Source organism: Maylandia zebra, linkage group LG8 (assembly GCF_041146795.1).
Source record: "Maylandia zebra isolate NMK-2024a linkage group LG8, Mzebra_GT3a, whole genome shotgun sequence".
Taxonomy (NCBI): Eukaryota; Metazoa; Chordata; class Actinopteri; order Cichliformes; family Cichlidae; genus Maylandia; species Maylandia zebra.
The window spans coordinates 30159461-30174404 of NC_135174.1; the positions used below are offsets into that span (position 1 = coordinate 30159461).

At 45.8% G+C, this 14944-nt stretch overlaps 1 protein-coding gene and 1 long non-coding RNA gene across 2 annotated transcripts; both read right to left on the reverse strand.

Annotated features, from left to right (window-relative positions):
- Positions 1-1208: 1208 nt before the first annotated feature.
- On the reverse strand, positions 1209-9984 carry rpp30 (ribonuclease P/MRP 30 subunit). Its single transcript, XM_024798813.2, has 11 exons — positions 9840-9984; positions 5345-5403; positions 5053-5175; positions 4695-4766; positions 4262-4351; positions 4061-4177; positions 3948-3977; positions 3837-3874; positions 2247-2326; positions 2094-2168; positions 1209-1457 (listed from the first exon to the last, which is right to left on the reverse strand). Exons 1-11 carry the CDS (start codon positions 9919-9921, stop codon positions 1420-1422), a joined length of 804 nt encoding a protein of 267 aa, XP_024654581.1. The 5' UTR covers positions 9922-9984; the 3' UTR covers positions 1209-1419.
- Positions 9985-12531: 2547 nt separating this feature from the next.
- Positions 12532-14140, reverse strand: LOC143419921 (uncharacterized). The gene is made up of 3 exons (XR_013099944.1): positions 13504-14140; positions 13118-13427; positions 12532-13037 (listed from the first exon to the last, which is right to left on the reverse strand). It is a non-coding gene; the product is annotated as an uncharacterized LOC143419921 (long non-coding RNA).
- Positions 14141-14944: the final 804 nt, after the last annotated feature.

A 14944-nucleotide genomic window follows, 5' to 3' on the forward strand; every position in this document is an offset into this window, starting at 1 on the left:
GCGCCTTTAATGGTCAACGACCTTTGACCTTCATCGTGCTGGAGAAGTGTTGATGCTCTAGATCTCAGCTGAACATCGTATGTTTAAAGTGACTTTTTGTCAGCCTGGCTACAGTGCTGAAGAGAAACCTGGTGTTGTTCTTATTTTCTTCAATCAGTGATGAATAGTAAGATGTTCTGGCTTTGCGGAGGGCTTTCTTATAAAGCAGCAAACTATTTCTCCAGGCTAAATGATGATCCTCTAAATTTGTGACACGCCATTTCCTCTCCAGATTACGAGTCATCTGCTTTAGGCTACGTGTTTGAGAATTATACCACGGAGTCAGGTACTTCTGATTAGAGACCTTAGTTTTCACTGGAGCTACAGTATCCAGAGTCGTACGTAGTGAGGAGGTGAAATTATTAACAAGATAATCGACCTCTGTTGGAGCAGCGTTCAGATAGCTGCTCTGTGTTGGTACAGGGCATTGAAGATGATAACAGTGGGTGGATTATATTCTTAAACTTAGTTACAGCGCTTTCAGAAAGACATCTACTGTCATCTTTTCCTAAATGTCTTTACAGGGAAAAGACTTAAAGTTCATGAAACTACAGTTAGAAAAAGACTAAACATGTAAGGCTTGTTTGGAGGAAACGCAGGAGAAAGGGTCTTCCGTCTAACATGCAAACCTGGGTTTGGAAAGCGTTTTGGAACAAACCTCGTCCATAGTCTAAGGAGCTGGGACTGGACCCGTTTGTCCTTAATGCACAGCAGGGTTCGAACCCCTCACACGAGCCATCAGCACGGTGGATGATGATCCGAGAGCAGCGTGAACTCCTCTGCCCACCAAAGCATTCTACATTCGGAGGCTGTCTGTCCCACAGCTGACGCTTGGACCAAACCGGGTCATCAACAGGACGATGAGCCAAAAGAAAAGAACAGAGCTGCTGCTACGGTCCAGTCAGAGCTCAGAGAGCCGTGCATGAATGAACGCTGCAAACCTCGATGAGACGAAGCTGAGTGAACCACAGCAAACCATTAATGCTGATGATAATGGAGCTTCTACAAGCTGCTGAGTCACAGTTTGGTCCTCACAGAGCTGCACAGTCCAAATTTCCATATGATTGTAAATAAAAACCAGTTTCATCTGCATATAAATTGACTTTTTGTTTGAATTGTTGGGGAGCACAGAGGATGGAAGCAGAGGCCCTGCTGCACAGAGACAAATGTGAATTCTTCAAACTGTTTATTAAACTCAGAATTTGCTTTAAACTGTCAGCAGAAACAAAAAAAACATCAACAATTTGAAAAAAAAGGCAGGAGAAGAAACCGGAGTTGGCCCGCCCTCCTCCACCGTATGCCCCACCCTCCACCGCTATCGGCCACGCCCCCTACACAACTGACAGTCCCCTCCTCCTCCGATGTCGGTCGTTCTCGCGGTCACGTTGGTTTGGCTCTCTTGGCTGCTGGAGTTTCACCTGTTCGGGTAGAAACACACCTGGTCAGTTACCTGTTTATCTTCAGCACTGATGACACAGCTTACAATCAGTACTCCGAAGCCCACTCGGTGGTACACAGGACCCCACTCTGGGTTCCGGTTATGTTGCTACACGCTGGAACATTCAGAAGTTGCCATCCAGAGAACACATCCTGGACATGTCCTCCTTTCTGACCACAGAATGACCAAACTTTGAATAAAACAAACATCTGTTTCCAAGAGCGACCATCTCAGGGCCAGGATCATTTCCTCTGATGCTGTTATTGAGGTTGTGCAGACGTGGCCATTGATCACATGACGTTCGGCCGTCCGTCAGTGTTGGACTGAAGCTTCAGTCACACGGGCTTAGAGACGACCGTCTGTGGGGGAAATGAGTATTCCTGACCGTGAGTCCCGCTGCAGCCGGCTCAGGTCACTTCTTCAGGAAGAAATGTTTCAATAAACCCGAACATCCAGGTGACATTCAGGACGGACGTCCAGCACATGGACGTGTCTGATATCAGCCAGTTTCAAGAGGTGTTTGACTCGCTCATCATCACTTTATTCCACCGCAGCTCAATCGCCACAGAGCACAAACATCTGTAACATCTGTAAAGATAACCGGACTTAAACCTACCGTCTACTGAGCTCTGTGGCGCCTCCTGCTGGCTCCTCGTGGTGTAGATGATTCCGCTGGCTGTCCTCCTGGTTTCTGACCACAAACAAACAAAGTGTTTCCTGAGAGGGTTCGTGCTCGCTCACAGGTGCAGGTGCAGCACCGGGTGCTCACCTGCATGCAGCAGAGCGGCTCTGCAGGTGGACGAGACGGCTTCTTTGGCGTCTCCGTCTGACAAACCGAACAGCAGAGCTCTGAGGAGGAGCATCAGGACCACAACACCACACGCAGTAACACACGCAGTAACACGCGCAGTAACACGCGCAGTAACACACGCAGTAGTACTGCAGTAACACACGCAGTAGTACTGCAGTAACACACGCAGTAGTACTGCAGTAACACACGCAGTAGTACTGCAGTAACACACGCAGTAACACACGCAGTAACACACGCAGTAGTACTGCAGTAACACACGCAGTAGTACTGCAGTAACACACGCAGTAACACACGCAGTAGTACTGCAGTAACACACGCAGTAGTACTGCAGTAACACACGCAGTAACACATGCAGTAGTACTGCAGTAACACACGCAGTAGTACTGCAGTAACACACGCAGTAGTACTGCAGTAACACACGCAGTAACACATGCAGTAGTACTGCAGTAACACACGCAGTAGTACTGCAGTAACACACGCAGTAGTACTGCAGTAACACACGCAGTAGTACTGCAGTAACACACGCAGTAACACACGCAGTAACACACGCAGTAGTACTGCAGTAACACACGCAGTAGTACTGCAGTAACACACGCAGTAGTATTGCAGTAACACACGCAGTAGTACTGCAGTAACACACGCAGTAACACACGCAGTAGTACTGCAGTAACACACGCAGTAACACACGCAGTAGTACTGCAGTAACACACGCAGTAGTACTGCAGTAACACACGCAGTAGTACTGCAGTAACACACGCAGTAACACACGCAGTAACACACGCAGTAGTACTGCAGTAACACACGCAGTAGTACTGCAGTAACACGCGCAGTAACACGCGCAGTAACACACGCAGTAGTACTGCAGTAACACACGCAGTAGTACTGCAGTAACACACGCAGTAGTACTGCAGTAACACACGCAGTAGTACTGCAGTAACACACGCAGTAACACACGCAGTAGTACTGCAGTAACACACGCAGTAACACACGCAGTAGTACTGCAGTAACACACGCAGTAGTACTGCAGTAACACACGCAGTAGTACTGCAGTAACACACGCAGTAACACACGCAGTAACACACGCAGTAGTACTGCAGTAACACACGCAGTAACACACGCAGTAACACATGCAGTAGTACTGCAGTAACACACGCAGTAACACACGCAGTAACACATGCAGTAGTACTGCAGTAACACACGCAGTAACACACGCAGTAACACATGCAGTAGTACTGCAGTAACACACGCAGTAACACATGCAGTAGTACTGCAGTAACACACGCAGTAACACACGCAGTAACACACGCAGTAGTACTGCAGTAACACACGCAGTAGTACTGCAGTAACACACGCAGTAGTACTGCAGTAACACACGCAGTAACACACGCAGTAACACATGCAGTAGTACTGCAGTAACACATGCAGTAGTACTGCAGTAACACACGCAGTAGTACTGCAGTAACACATGCAGTAGTACTGCAGTAACACACGCAGTAACACACGCAGTAGTACTGCAGTAACACACGCAGTAGTACTGATGAAGGATACAGGTTGGTGACATCATACGGTCCTCTGAGCTCGAGAGCCTGCAAACAAAAATAAGCGTACTGAGCACGGCCACCAATCAATCAGCGATCAATACAGTCACCGATCACAGACCTTCTGAGCTGCACTGGACAGAATCACACTCTGAGAAAAAACACAAACACAATTTAGTCACGTGACAGGAAGTCGAGTCGTTGGTACAGGAAGCATTGGAGAAACAGCGCCACCTTTCCCTTGCAGCTCTCCATCAGACTGACGGCGTTGGCGATGGTGTAGCGCCTCATGGTGGAGTCTCTGATGGCTGCAGAGTACGACACCTCGAACACCACACCTCTGTCTATGGCCTACACACACACACACAAACACACACATTAATAAACAGTCACGTGACGGTCGCAGTAATAATCTGGGTCACGATGCTCAGTCACCCCGTTGATTGGCGCTCTCTTGAAGAAGAAAGGAAGTTTCTCCGTCATCGGCACACAGATGATGTCGATGTCATAAACCATGCAGGCTGCCTGCACACACACACACACACACACACACACACACACACACACACACACACACACACAGGGTTACATTACATGCATATGAGAGGTTTTGGAACTGAGCATCCAATCATGGTGCTGATGTGTGTATATTGTGTGTGTGTGTGTGTGTGTGTGTGTGTGTGTGTGTGTGTGTGTGTGTGTGTGTGTGTGTGTGTGTGTTACCACACAGCAGTGTTATTTTTACGCAGTGTTCAGGTGCAGCACGAAAAGCCAGATTTATTTTAAAAGTGTGCAAATAAAGCTGATGAAGCAGAAAGTCCTGCAGTCAGTGAACACAGCACAGTGTTTGCGTGTCAGTGAAGCTCACGTGGAAAAGTTTCTCTGAGGTTGGCTGGACAGCGAGCAGGTCGAAGCGACGGTACTCCGGAGCGTTCGGCCTCTGAAAACACACACACACCAAACCATGAATCAGGTTGTCACCCTTCAGATTATCATCCTGTAACCATGGACACGGCTGATGTAATCTGGAATCTCTTTAATTCAACTTTAGCAGAAACCACGGTTGCCTCTAACCACTCGAGTAATCCTGTAATCCAGATATTTAAAATGTACTTTACAGCTGACACAGGCCCCGCCCCCCTCAGCACCCTGCCTTACAGATTGATTATGAAGACGTGATCGATGAGTTTACAGGTTTATGAAACGTCGGAGTTTACAGAACTCACAAAGTGACTCGCGTCTGACATCACCACCGTCAGCCTGTTCAGCACTCTGATTGGACGAGATCGACCCTGCACCACGGGCAGCTGATCGATCAGTTCGTTGATCGGAGTCGGGGTGGGGATCTCCTGCAGGAAGGAAGTGACACAAAATAAACATCTGAAGCTACGGATGCTTTTTGTTAAAAACTAGCCACAGATGTTTTATTTATTGATTGCTAATCAGACAGGTTCAACCTGAATATTAATTCCACGGTTTCTGTGCTGTTCCTGAACGCAGCGCAGCAGGTGCACTCACCTGTTTCTTCTTGGCTGTGGGCTCAAATACGTAGTTGAGGGCGATGGTGGAGAACCCGACTGCAGGAGGACAGAAACACATGTGTGAGGGCTGGAAGGTTTTCACCGTGCGATGCAACGCATCTGAGCAGGAGGCGGCTGATAATCACTGACAACTGCATAAATGTCACGGACACACTCACAGCAAGAGGAACCTCTAAAACGGCCTGTTTTTTGAATGGAGTCTGGTGTAAACGCTGCTCACAGATTACATCTGCACCTTGGCTTACTTGATGCTGAGTCAGATTTCTGCGTTAAATCTTTTTCATTTTGTTTCAACTAAACTCGTAAAACCGTTAAAAATTGCAGATTTTTGAATGGAGTCTGGTTTGGCTGTTGTTTGTTGTTTTGGGTGTAAAGCTGATCATTGAAACTTGACTGACAGGACGTTTCACTAATAATAAAGTGACCGTGAGAGGCTGAAGACATCAAACCCTCCTCAGTGACAGGTGGAGGGCATCAGAGAGGAGGTGAGACTGGTTCAGGTGTTACTGAGAGATGAGATCAGTGAGGATGAGGACATTTACAGGAGGAAGCAGGAGTGGAAACTCCAGCAGAACAGCATGAGAGAGCAGAGGAGGGTGAGGGCAGAGGTAAGGAGTGAATGTGTTGTTCACCAGATTTACACTGCAGGTAAAACTCCTCCCCCTACAGCCTTACCTGTAGTCAGCCTGCAGTCCACAGCCACACCCCTTCCCCACCTGTCACTTTCACTCACAACCAGGTTCAGAGACAAACGAGAAGACTCCACTCAGCCAGGTCTGCTGGACCAGCCGGCGAGCACCATCAGGCCGACCCTCCTGGGTGATCAGCTAACAGTGATGCAGGTGGATTCGCTGGTGTCCTGGATTGTTGTTACCTGTTGTTACAGGAAGACCACAATATGTGCGTCTTCCACAGTGTGTGTCTGACAAGGTGATCGGCACCACAGGGGACCGTTCTATCCCCTCCACACCACAGACTTCAGCCACTGCACACAGACCTCCATCATCAGTAGGGTTTCTGATGACTCTGCGGTGGTTGGATGCATCGGTGAGGGTGATGAGTCAGAGTACCGGGCTGTGGTCGACTCCTTTGTGACGTCACACAGAATCATCTGCAGCTCAACGTGGCAAAGACCAAAGAACCGATTGTGGACTTTAGGAGGACCAGGAAACCTGTGACCCCTGTTTCAATCCAGCGTGAGGACGTTGTGGAGGACTAGAAATACCTCAGAGTGCACATAGATAATAAACTGGACTGGGTTAAAAACAGCACTGCCCTCTACAGGCAGGGCCAGAGTCGTCTCTGAGGTCCTTCAACATCTGCCAGACAACGCTCAGGATTTTCTACGAGTCTGTTGTGGTCAGTGCATCCTCTGTGCTGTTGCACACTGGGCCAGCAGGTTGAGGGTTGCAGAAGCCGACAGACTCAATAAACTGATCACAAGGCCAGTAATGCCTGCTTACAGACCGCTCGTTAAAACCACCAAACCGGTTCGTAAGCAGATACAAGTGTGGCCAGAAGGGTCTTCAGAGGCTTTACAGGACTGCTTTAACACCACAGACTGGAACATGTTTAAGCAGGCTGCCACCTACAACAACACCACTGACCTCCAGGAGTACGCAGAGACTGTTACAGCCTACATCAACAAGTGTATTGAGGATGTAACAGTCACGAAAACCATAACTGTCCGGGCCAATCAAAAACCATGGATGACAGGAGAGGTCTACAGGCTGCTGAAAGCTCGGAATGTTGCCTTCAGAGATGGAGACGAGGCGAGCCTGAGGACAGCTAGGGCCAACCTTTCCCGTGGCATCAGAGAGGCTAAGAGACAGTACTCCAGGAAAATATCCCATCACTTCAAAGACAGCAGAGACTCACGGAGCCTGTGGCGGGGCATTCAGACCATCACAGATTACAAGCCCCCACCACAGACCTGTGATAGCACTATCCCCCTGCTGAACGAGCTGAACACTTTCTTTGCTCGCTTTGAAGTCCGAAACAGCACCACTGCACAGAAGACCCCACCCCCTCCTGGTGACCAGGTGATGACTCTGTCCCCGGACAGCGTGAGGAGATCCCTCAGCAGGATCAATGCACGTAAAGCTCCGGGTCCTGACAACATTCCTGGTCGTGTACTGAGAGACTGTGCAGTGGAACTCACTGATGTCTTCACAGACATCTTCAACATATCACTCATCCAGGCTGTCGTCCCCACATGTTTTAAAGCCACCACAATCATTCCGGTTCCAAAAAAGTCATCTCCCTCCTGCTTTAATGACTACCGTCCTGTTGCACTTACTCCCATCCTGATGAAGTGCTTCGAACGACTAGTCATGCAGCACATCAAGACTGTCCTGCCCCCCTCCCTGGATCCCTTCCAGTTTGCGTATCGGCCCAATCGCTCAACCGATGATGCCATCTCCACTGCACTCCACTCGGCACTCACACACCTGGACAAAAAAGATTCATATGTTCGAATGCTGTTCATAGACTTCAGTTCAGCATTCAACACTATAATCCCCCAACAGCTCACTCAAAAACTGGTCCAGCTGGGGCTCAACACCTCACTGTGCAACTGGCTGTTGGATTTCCTCACCGGAAGACCTCAAGCAGTACGGGTCGGCAGTAATACATCCAGCACCATCATTTTAAACACGGGGGCCCCGCAGGGATGTGTGCTGAGCCCCCTCCTCTTCACTCTGCTGACCCATGACTGCACTCCATCATACAGCTCCAACCTCTTCATCAAGTTTGCGGACGACACAACGGTGGTGGGTCTCATTAGCAACAGGGATGAGACCGACTACAGAAGTGAGGTGAGACGCCTGGCCACGTGGTGTGCTGACAACAATCTCTCTCTGAATGTGGAGAAGACGAAGGAGATTGTTGTGGACTTCAGGAGAATGCACACCCAACATGCTCCTCTGACCATTGACGGAGCGTCTGTGGAGAGAGTGAGCAGCACCAAGTTCTTGGGTGTGCACATCACAGAGGACCTCTCCTGGACGTACAACACCACAGCACTGGCCAAGAAATCACAGCAGCGTCTCTTCTTTCTCCGCAAACTAAGAAGAGCAGGAGCACCAGCCCCCATCATGTACACTTTCTACAGAGGCACCATCGAGAGCATCCTGTCGAGCTGCATCACTGTGTGGTTTGGAGCCTGCAATGCGTCCTGCCATAGAACCCTCCAACGCATAGTGAGAGCTGCAGAGAGGATCATTGGTGTCTCTCTCCCCTCCCTCCAGGACATTTACAGCACCCGTCTCACTAAAAAAGCCCTTTGCATAGCGGCTGATCCCACGCACCCAATGCAAAGCTTCTTCAAGCTGCTGCCGTCAGGGAGGAGACTGCGGAGTCTCCAGGCCAGGACCAGCAGACTGAAGGACAGCTTCATCCATCAGGCTGTCAGGAAGCTAAACTCCCTCCCGATTCTGCCCCCTCTCCCCTCTCTCCTCCACGGTCTCACTGAACTCTGTCACACACACACACACACTCACTCTCTGACGCACTCACTGGCCTGCTCCAGTCACTTTGTGGAGCATTGGACTGCCATTACCTCATAAGACTTTGCTGTTACACTATCTCTTACCGTACACTACTAAATCTCCATTGCACTATTTGCCTATTTTGCACCACTATGCCTTCTTACTTGAATATTGTATATTGTATATTGCATAGCTTTTTTTTGTTATACGTAAAATTGTATTGTATTTATTTAAATTTTTACTTTTTAATTATTTTATTTGCATTTTTCTAATCACTAGGGTTTGAGAGTAACGCAATTTCTATTCTGTGTATGTCCTGTACATGTGGCAGAATTGACAAATAAAGGTGACTTGACTTGACTTGACTTGTAATGTTGTGGGGAGGGAACTGGTCTCCCTCAGGGTGGTGTCTGAGAGGTGGATGTTGTACCAAATAAAGACAATACTGGACAATACCTCCCACCCACTCCATGACATGCTGGCCAATCACAGGAGCACGCTCAGTGAGAGACAGATTATCCATAACGCACCTGCATCTAACACACTGTGATAGTTACAGCCTCACTATCAGAGGAACGAAGTCCGCAGGACAAGAGTTGCTCGATGTTAACACTTATACATTTACTGTGTGTAACTGATTATGGAGCTGTTTGTTCTAAGCTGTACTATGTTACTTAGTTCAGTGTGTTACGGCTCTGACTCGGAACAACTGCGACCACATAATTAAAATCATCAGTCTCTCGGGAATAGAGGGTACAGACTTTAGTTTACATTTCTGCAAACCGCGGAGAAACCTTAAAATGACTGTTTTTTTTTTAATGGAGTCTGATGGAAAACTTCTTGCCTGCCCTTTTCCACCAGACTCCATTCAAAAAACAGTCATTTTTAAAAGCCGCTGGTCCCGGAGACAGGAGCGTTACGTTCCCGCGGCTGAGCAGCGGCAGGCCGGCGAACAGAGCGTTGTCTGCGGCCGCGGACACTCACGGTGAGCCGCCGTCTCCACGACGCTGCGCAGGTCGCTCCTGTCCGGGAGAAACGACACGTTCAGGTCCATAAACACAGCCATGATGCCTCCGTCCGCCGTTCCACCACGTGTGCGCAGCCGCAAAGACTGCTGGGAACAGCAGTCCTCACGTCACAGCCGGAAGTAGCATTAAAGTCTTTTTTTTTTTAATTAAACTTTATTTATAAACAACAGTATAACATACAAGGCACCATCATTAATCCGATTATGTTACATCCTCGGTTGAGCATTATAGCAAAACAAACAAACAAACAAAACGAACAAAAAAAAACCCCAAAACAACAACAATAAGCACAAAGTTAAAAGAGTTAGCACAAAAAGAAAGAACAGTCATTGAAGGATTCGAACCAAAGGCAAAAACTAACGTGCAAAAAAAGGGCAGTCGAGATTATAAAATAGGGAGGTTTTTTTTTTTTTTAACATAGGTTAAACTCTTTAAATAAAACAAGTTTATGGGCTTTCTTGTTATTCACAAGTTTCAGCGATTTAGCCCAGAGTCTAAAGTCATTCAGCCATCTGTTTATACATGGTTTAGCTTTAAAGTATCTGCATTTGTGAATAAAAATTTTTCCCATTAACAAAATCGTCCTAATCAACAGGTCAAAATCTGCATTCTCAGCAAGTATTCCAAATTTTATTACTGTCACCGTCAAATGTGGTAACTGAATTCTCCTGGACTGTAGCCAGCTCCACATGTCAGTCCAGAAGGAGTGCACTGATTCACAGTTGAAAAACAAGTGATCCAGACTTTCAATATCATTTTCACAAAATGTGCAGGCGTTCACATCTAAATTAAATTTCCGTCTTAAGAATTCATTGGTTGGATAAACCTCATTAATGATTTTAAAGTGAACCTCTTTTGCTTTAGGGGAAAGAGGAAGTGAAATATATTTTTTTCTTATCGCCTTAACCTCCATGGTCTCAAATTCTTTAAGGATATAATTTCTTTTAACCGGATTAGGGCAAATTTCGTTTATCAAAATATTCCTGATCACTTTGTTTGTAAACCTGCTGTCACCAAATTCAACTCCAGCTATGCAGAGCTGCCTCAGTCCAGGAGAAATTTTAGAGTGCACAATATCTTCTTTTATCATTGATCTCAAAGGGACTGGAATGGCTTTCACTAGGGATTTATATCTCTTAACAGTACATCTTACATCAAATTTCTCACAAAACGTCTCATGTTTTAATAAGATCCCATTATCATCCATAAAATGAGCTACAGCCCAAATCCCTTTAGATCTCCATTCATCCACGTACACAGATTTCCTACACAAACGGATATACCAGGGCCCTGTTTCAGGAAGCCGGTTTAGAAAACTCAGAGTGAAAAACGATACTCAGGGTTGAGTAACCCCGAACTGTCCAACTCGGAATATTCGGTTTCAGAAAGGCTGATAACAATTAGTTCAATCAACGCGGAGTTGCTTTAACCCCAAGTGAAGCGCGCGGACGAGGATACATAAAGCCCTGATAAGCGGAGCACAGATTAAGCGAGTCACCATGGAGACGGAGGGAAAGAAGGCGCGGTCAATGTATTTCACAGCGCTTGAGGCCGAAATTCTGATGGCAGCATATGCCGATAACATGCAAATTTCTCAGAAAAAAAGTAACACAGCGACAGCTGCAAAAGAAAGTGAGCATACATGGCAAAACATAGCCGACAGAGTCAATGCGTGAGTGTTAATATAAACATTGATCGAGGGATTTCCACCCATTTAACACCTTATTTTATCATATGTTATTTTATTTGTTATTTTATACATTTTATTTTGTGATGTGATGTGAGCGCAGGTGCAACCCAACAGGCCCCAAACGTTCCTGGCAGCAAGTAAAAATGAAATATAAAAATATAGTCCAAACAGGTAAGGTGTAATTGTATTATGAGCCATAGTGCTTGGTCTGTTTGTCCCATGTAAATCAATTGCAGTTAGAGGCTACATTAATTTTCTTTCTGTAAGCACTTATTGAAATTATCTGAGCACATTACAAGTACATATTTGCTTACTCTGTATGCTCAAATGTGACCCGTTATAGCCAACAGAAAAAAAGCGGAGGCCCGAAAAACAGGTGGGGGTCCTCCACCACCACCACTCACAGAGGCTGAGCAGTTGGCCCTCAGCCAAAACAGTGGGCGCCCTGTGGCTGAAGGCATCTCTGCGGGGACATCCTCTGAGTCAATAACCCCGCAAGACACAAGTGCCTACATAGGGGGTAAATTCAAAATAATACATGATGTGCATACATCCTTTCTTCACAGTCACCTTTGCAGTGCTACTCATTCATTTGATAAACTCTTTACCATAATGGATTATTTTGTAGTGAAGTTATTTTCCTACTGATTTTGCCTTCCCTCAGGCTTGGTTGTCTTTGAGAGCATAATGACAATGAAGTGTAAGGTGATTGGTATGTTTGTTAATTGCCATTTGGTCCCTTGTAAGTTATAAGTGACCTGTATAAACCTCATATTCTATCAGTTGATGGTGGTGGTGTACTGCATCTGGTGCAGCCTCCTGTTGAGCCAGACCAACATGCAGTTGTGAGTAATACTCCACAGATTATATGAGTTTACAGTAGAACAGCAATGTTGTTTATTTCTTTACTACAGGGAAATAATGAAGAAACATTGACAGCTGTTACAGAGGAGGAAGCAACAGAGACACTTTATGAGGTTTACATCTTTTAATACTTTGTGTACAGGAAACACAGGCGACCAATAAAGCCAGTTGAACAAAAAATCTGTTTATTCTTCTTTCAACATGTTGAGGTGATGGGTCAAAAGAAATGATTGTGACATATGGTGTCTCTGACTGCGCTTCCATCTTGTATGTCCGTGCGAGGGTCAGGATGTTCATGGTTTGGATCACTGCTGATGTTTGGTTCAGAAGGACAGTGTTCTCCTCTAATTGTGGCAATGTTGTGAAGAATCACACATGCCACAATAATGTCACATGCCCTTTCTGGGGTGACCCTGAGTCTTTGCAGGCACTGGAACCGGGCCTTAAGCATTCCGATAGTCATTTCAATTCTGGCTCTTGTCCTGCAATTAGCCAGATTATATCGCTGCTGTGGGCCCGGTTCAGGGTCAGGGTAAGGGGTAAGCAAATAGGGTAAACATGGATACCCCCTATCACCAAGCAAGTAGCCAGTGAACTCTCCTAAGACAGAAGGATACACTTCAGTTCAAATGTCCCTGAAGCAATTGGTCTTTATATATTTTAAAGTATTCTCAACTCACCATGTCCAAATTTTGTGCTCAGTGTACATTCACGGAATATTTGTGAGTCATGGACAGAGCCTGGCCACTTGGCTTCCACATTTGTGATAATGTTGGCAGCATCACATATGATCTTCACAGTGCAGAGAACACAAATTAGCATCCATTACTATAATGAAATAATTTGTTAGTTTGACATGCTACAGGGAACTATGTACCTGTACATTACTGCTGTGGAAAGACTTCCTGTTCACATAGTCTCCTTCATTTACTGAAGGAGCAATGATTGGAATGTGAGTGCCATCTATACAGCCAATCACGCCTGGGAACCCTGAAAATAAATGTGCAATTTAAGTAGTAGTTCAAGTATCACCACATCATACATTAAGTTTTGGTCATCCTGATACCTGCAATTTTGTGGCATCCCTCTTTGATGAATCTTGTGGGTCTATGACCGGGGAACACCACAAACGAGTACAGGAGACGTTTCAGTGCAACTGTAACATTCCTGACTGCCCGACAGACGGTAGCCTTGGAAACGTGCTCAGCGTCACCAATATTATACAGAAAGCTCCCGTTTGCAAAAAACCGAAGTGCAATACAAATAATATGTACAGAACTGAGAGAATGTCCGCGATGTGTCACATGAGCAATATTAGGCCTGAGGATGTTATTCAAATAAATTATAGATTGTGCTGAGAAACGGTAACGTTCACACAGAAAATCATCAGGAAATGATAAAATGTCCAAACGCGCTCTGATCACTCTCTCCCGGCGGAGAGCTCTGCGGAGAATTTGGGCTTCACGATCTACTGGCTCTTCAAGGAAGGGACACGCCATGTCCGACACTTCCTACTGTCAGGTTTCCGACAAAGGGGCGGAGACAGTCAGGGTTAGTTGTAGTAAACCTGCTAGGGGGCAGGTTAGCTTCACGGCGTGTGTCGTCATAGTGACTCACTCAGGCTTCAGCTGAACTCGCTTTGTGAAACCGAAAACCCAGAGTTTTCGTTAACTCAGGGTATACTTACTCAGTTTTTCCACTAAACCGGCTTCCTGAAACAGGGCCCTGTTGTTCCATATAGGGGTATTGTGAGGAGTAAAGTTATGTTTGTAGATTAATTTCCAGTAGAGAAGGACCTGCTGATGGAAAGCTGAGAGTTTAACAGGTAACGAACTGCAATCAAAGTCACAACGTAACAAAAAGTCTATTCCACCCATTTTGCCAAAAATCACACTGGGAATAATGTTCCAAAAGGAATTTTTGTTCCTAATGAAAGATCTTAACCATTTCAATTTTAAGTAGCATTAAAGTCGTTTTTACCGCACTGATAGTGATGGGAATTCAAGATCTTTTTAGAGAACTGGGTCTTTCGGCTCCCAATGGGCTCTTTGGGTTGTTTTGTTGCTTTAATTAATTTATTATCATCAACAATATAAAAATATGCACAAAAGGAATTACTAATGTTAAAAAAACGTGGTTTTATTTATTTATGTTTATATATAAATATATAGGGTGGCCCCTGGAGACAAAGCAGAGGGAGAAAGAGAGCCAAGGACAACAACAAGAGACAACATCGTCACATTAGAAAGGTATAGTAATCATCCACAATTATTTTCAGTTGCAGATGATAAAGGATTCAGAAAGTTTATTCATGCAGTGAATAAAGGACTGAATAAATAAAAGTATATTTACGGTGGCCCCTAGAGACAAAGCACGTACAAGCTCCAAAACACATTTCTAGCGTTAACTGAACTTCCGAAACAGAGCTACCTAGATCACTTAAATTACACAATTGAAAGCATATGTGTATTGTTTGGGTATGTAATAATAATTAAAAATAATAATAA

What these genes read in the sequence shown, in the direction of transcription:
- rpp30 (XM_024798813.2), bottom strand. Translation starts at nt 9,921, where the DNA reads ATGGCTGTGTTTATGGACCTGAACGTGTCGTTTCTCCCGGACAGGAGC. An exon ending in CGTGGAGACGGCGGCTCACC is followed by an intron (nt 5,404 to 9,839) that starts GTGAGTGTCCGC and finishes GTCCTCCTGCAG; the next exon opens with TCGGGTTCTCCACCATCGCC. An exon ending in AGAGAGCGCCAATCAACGGG is followed by an intron (nt 4,178 to 4,261) that starts GTGACTGAGCAT and finishes GTGTGTGTGTAG; the next exon opens with GCCATAGACAGAGGTGTGGT.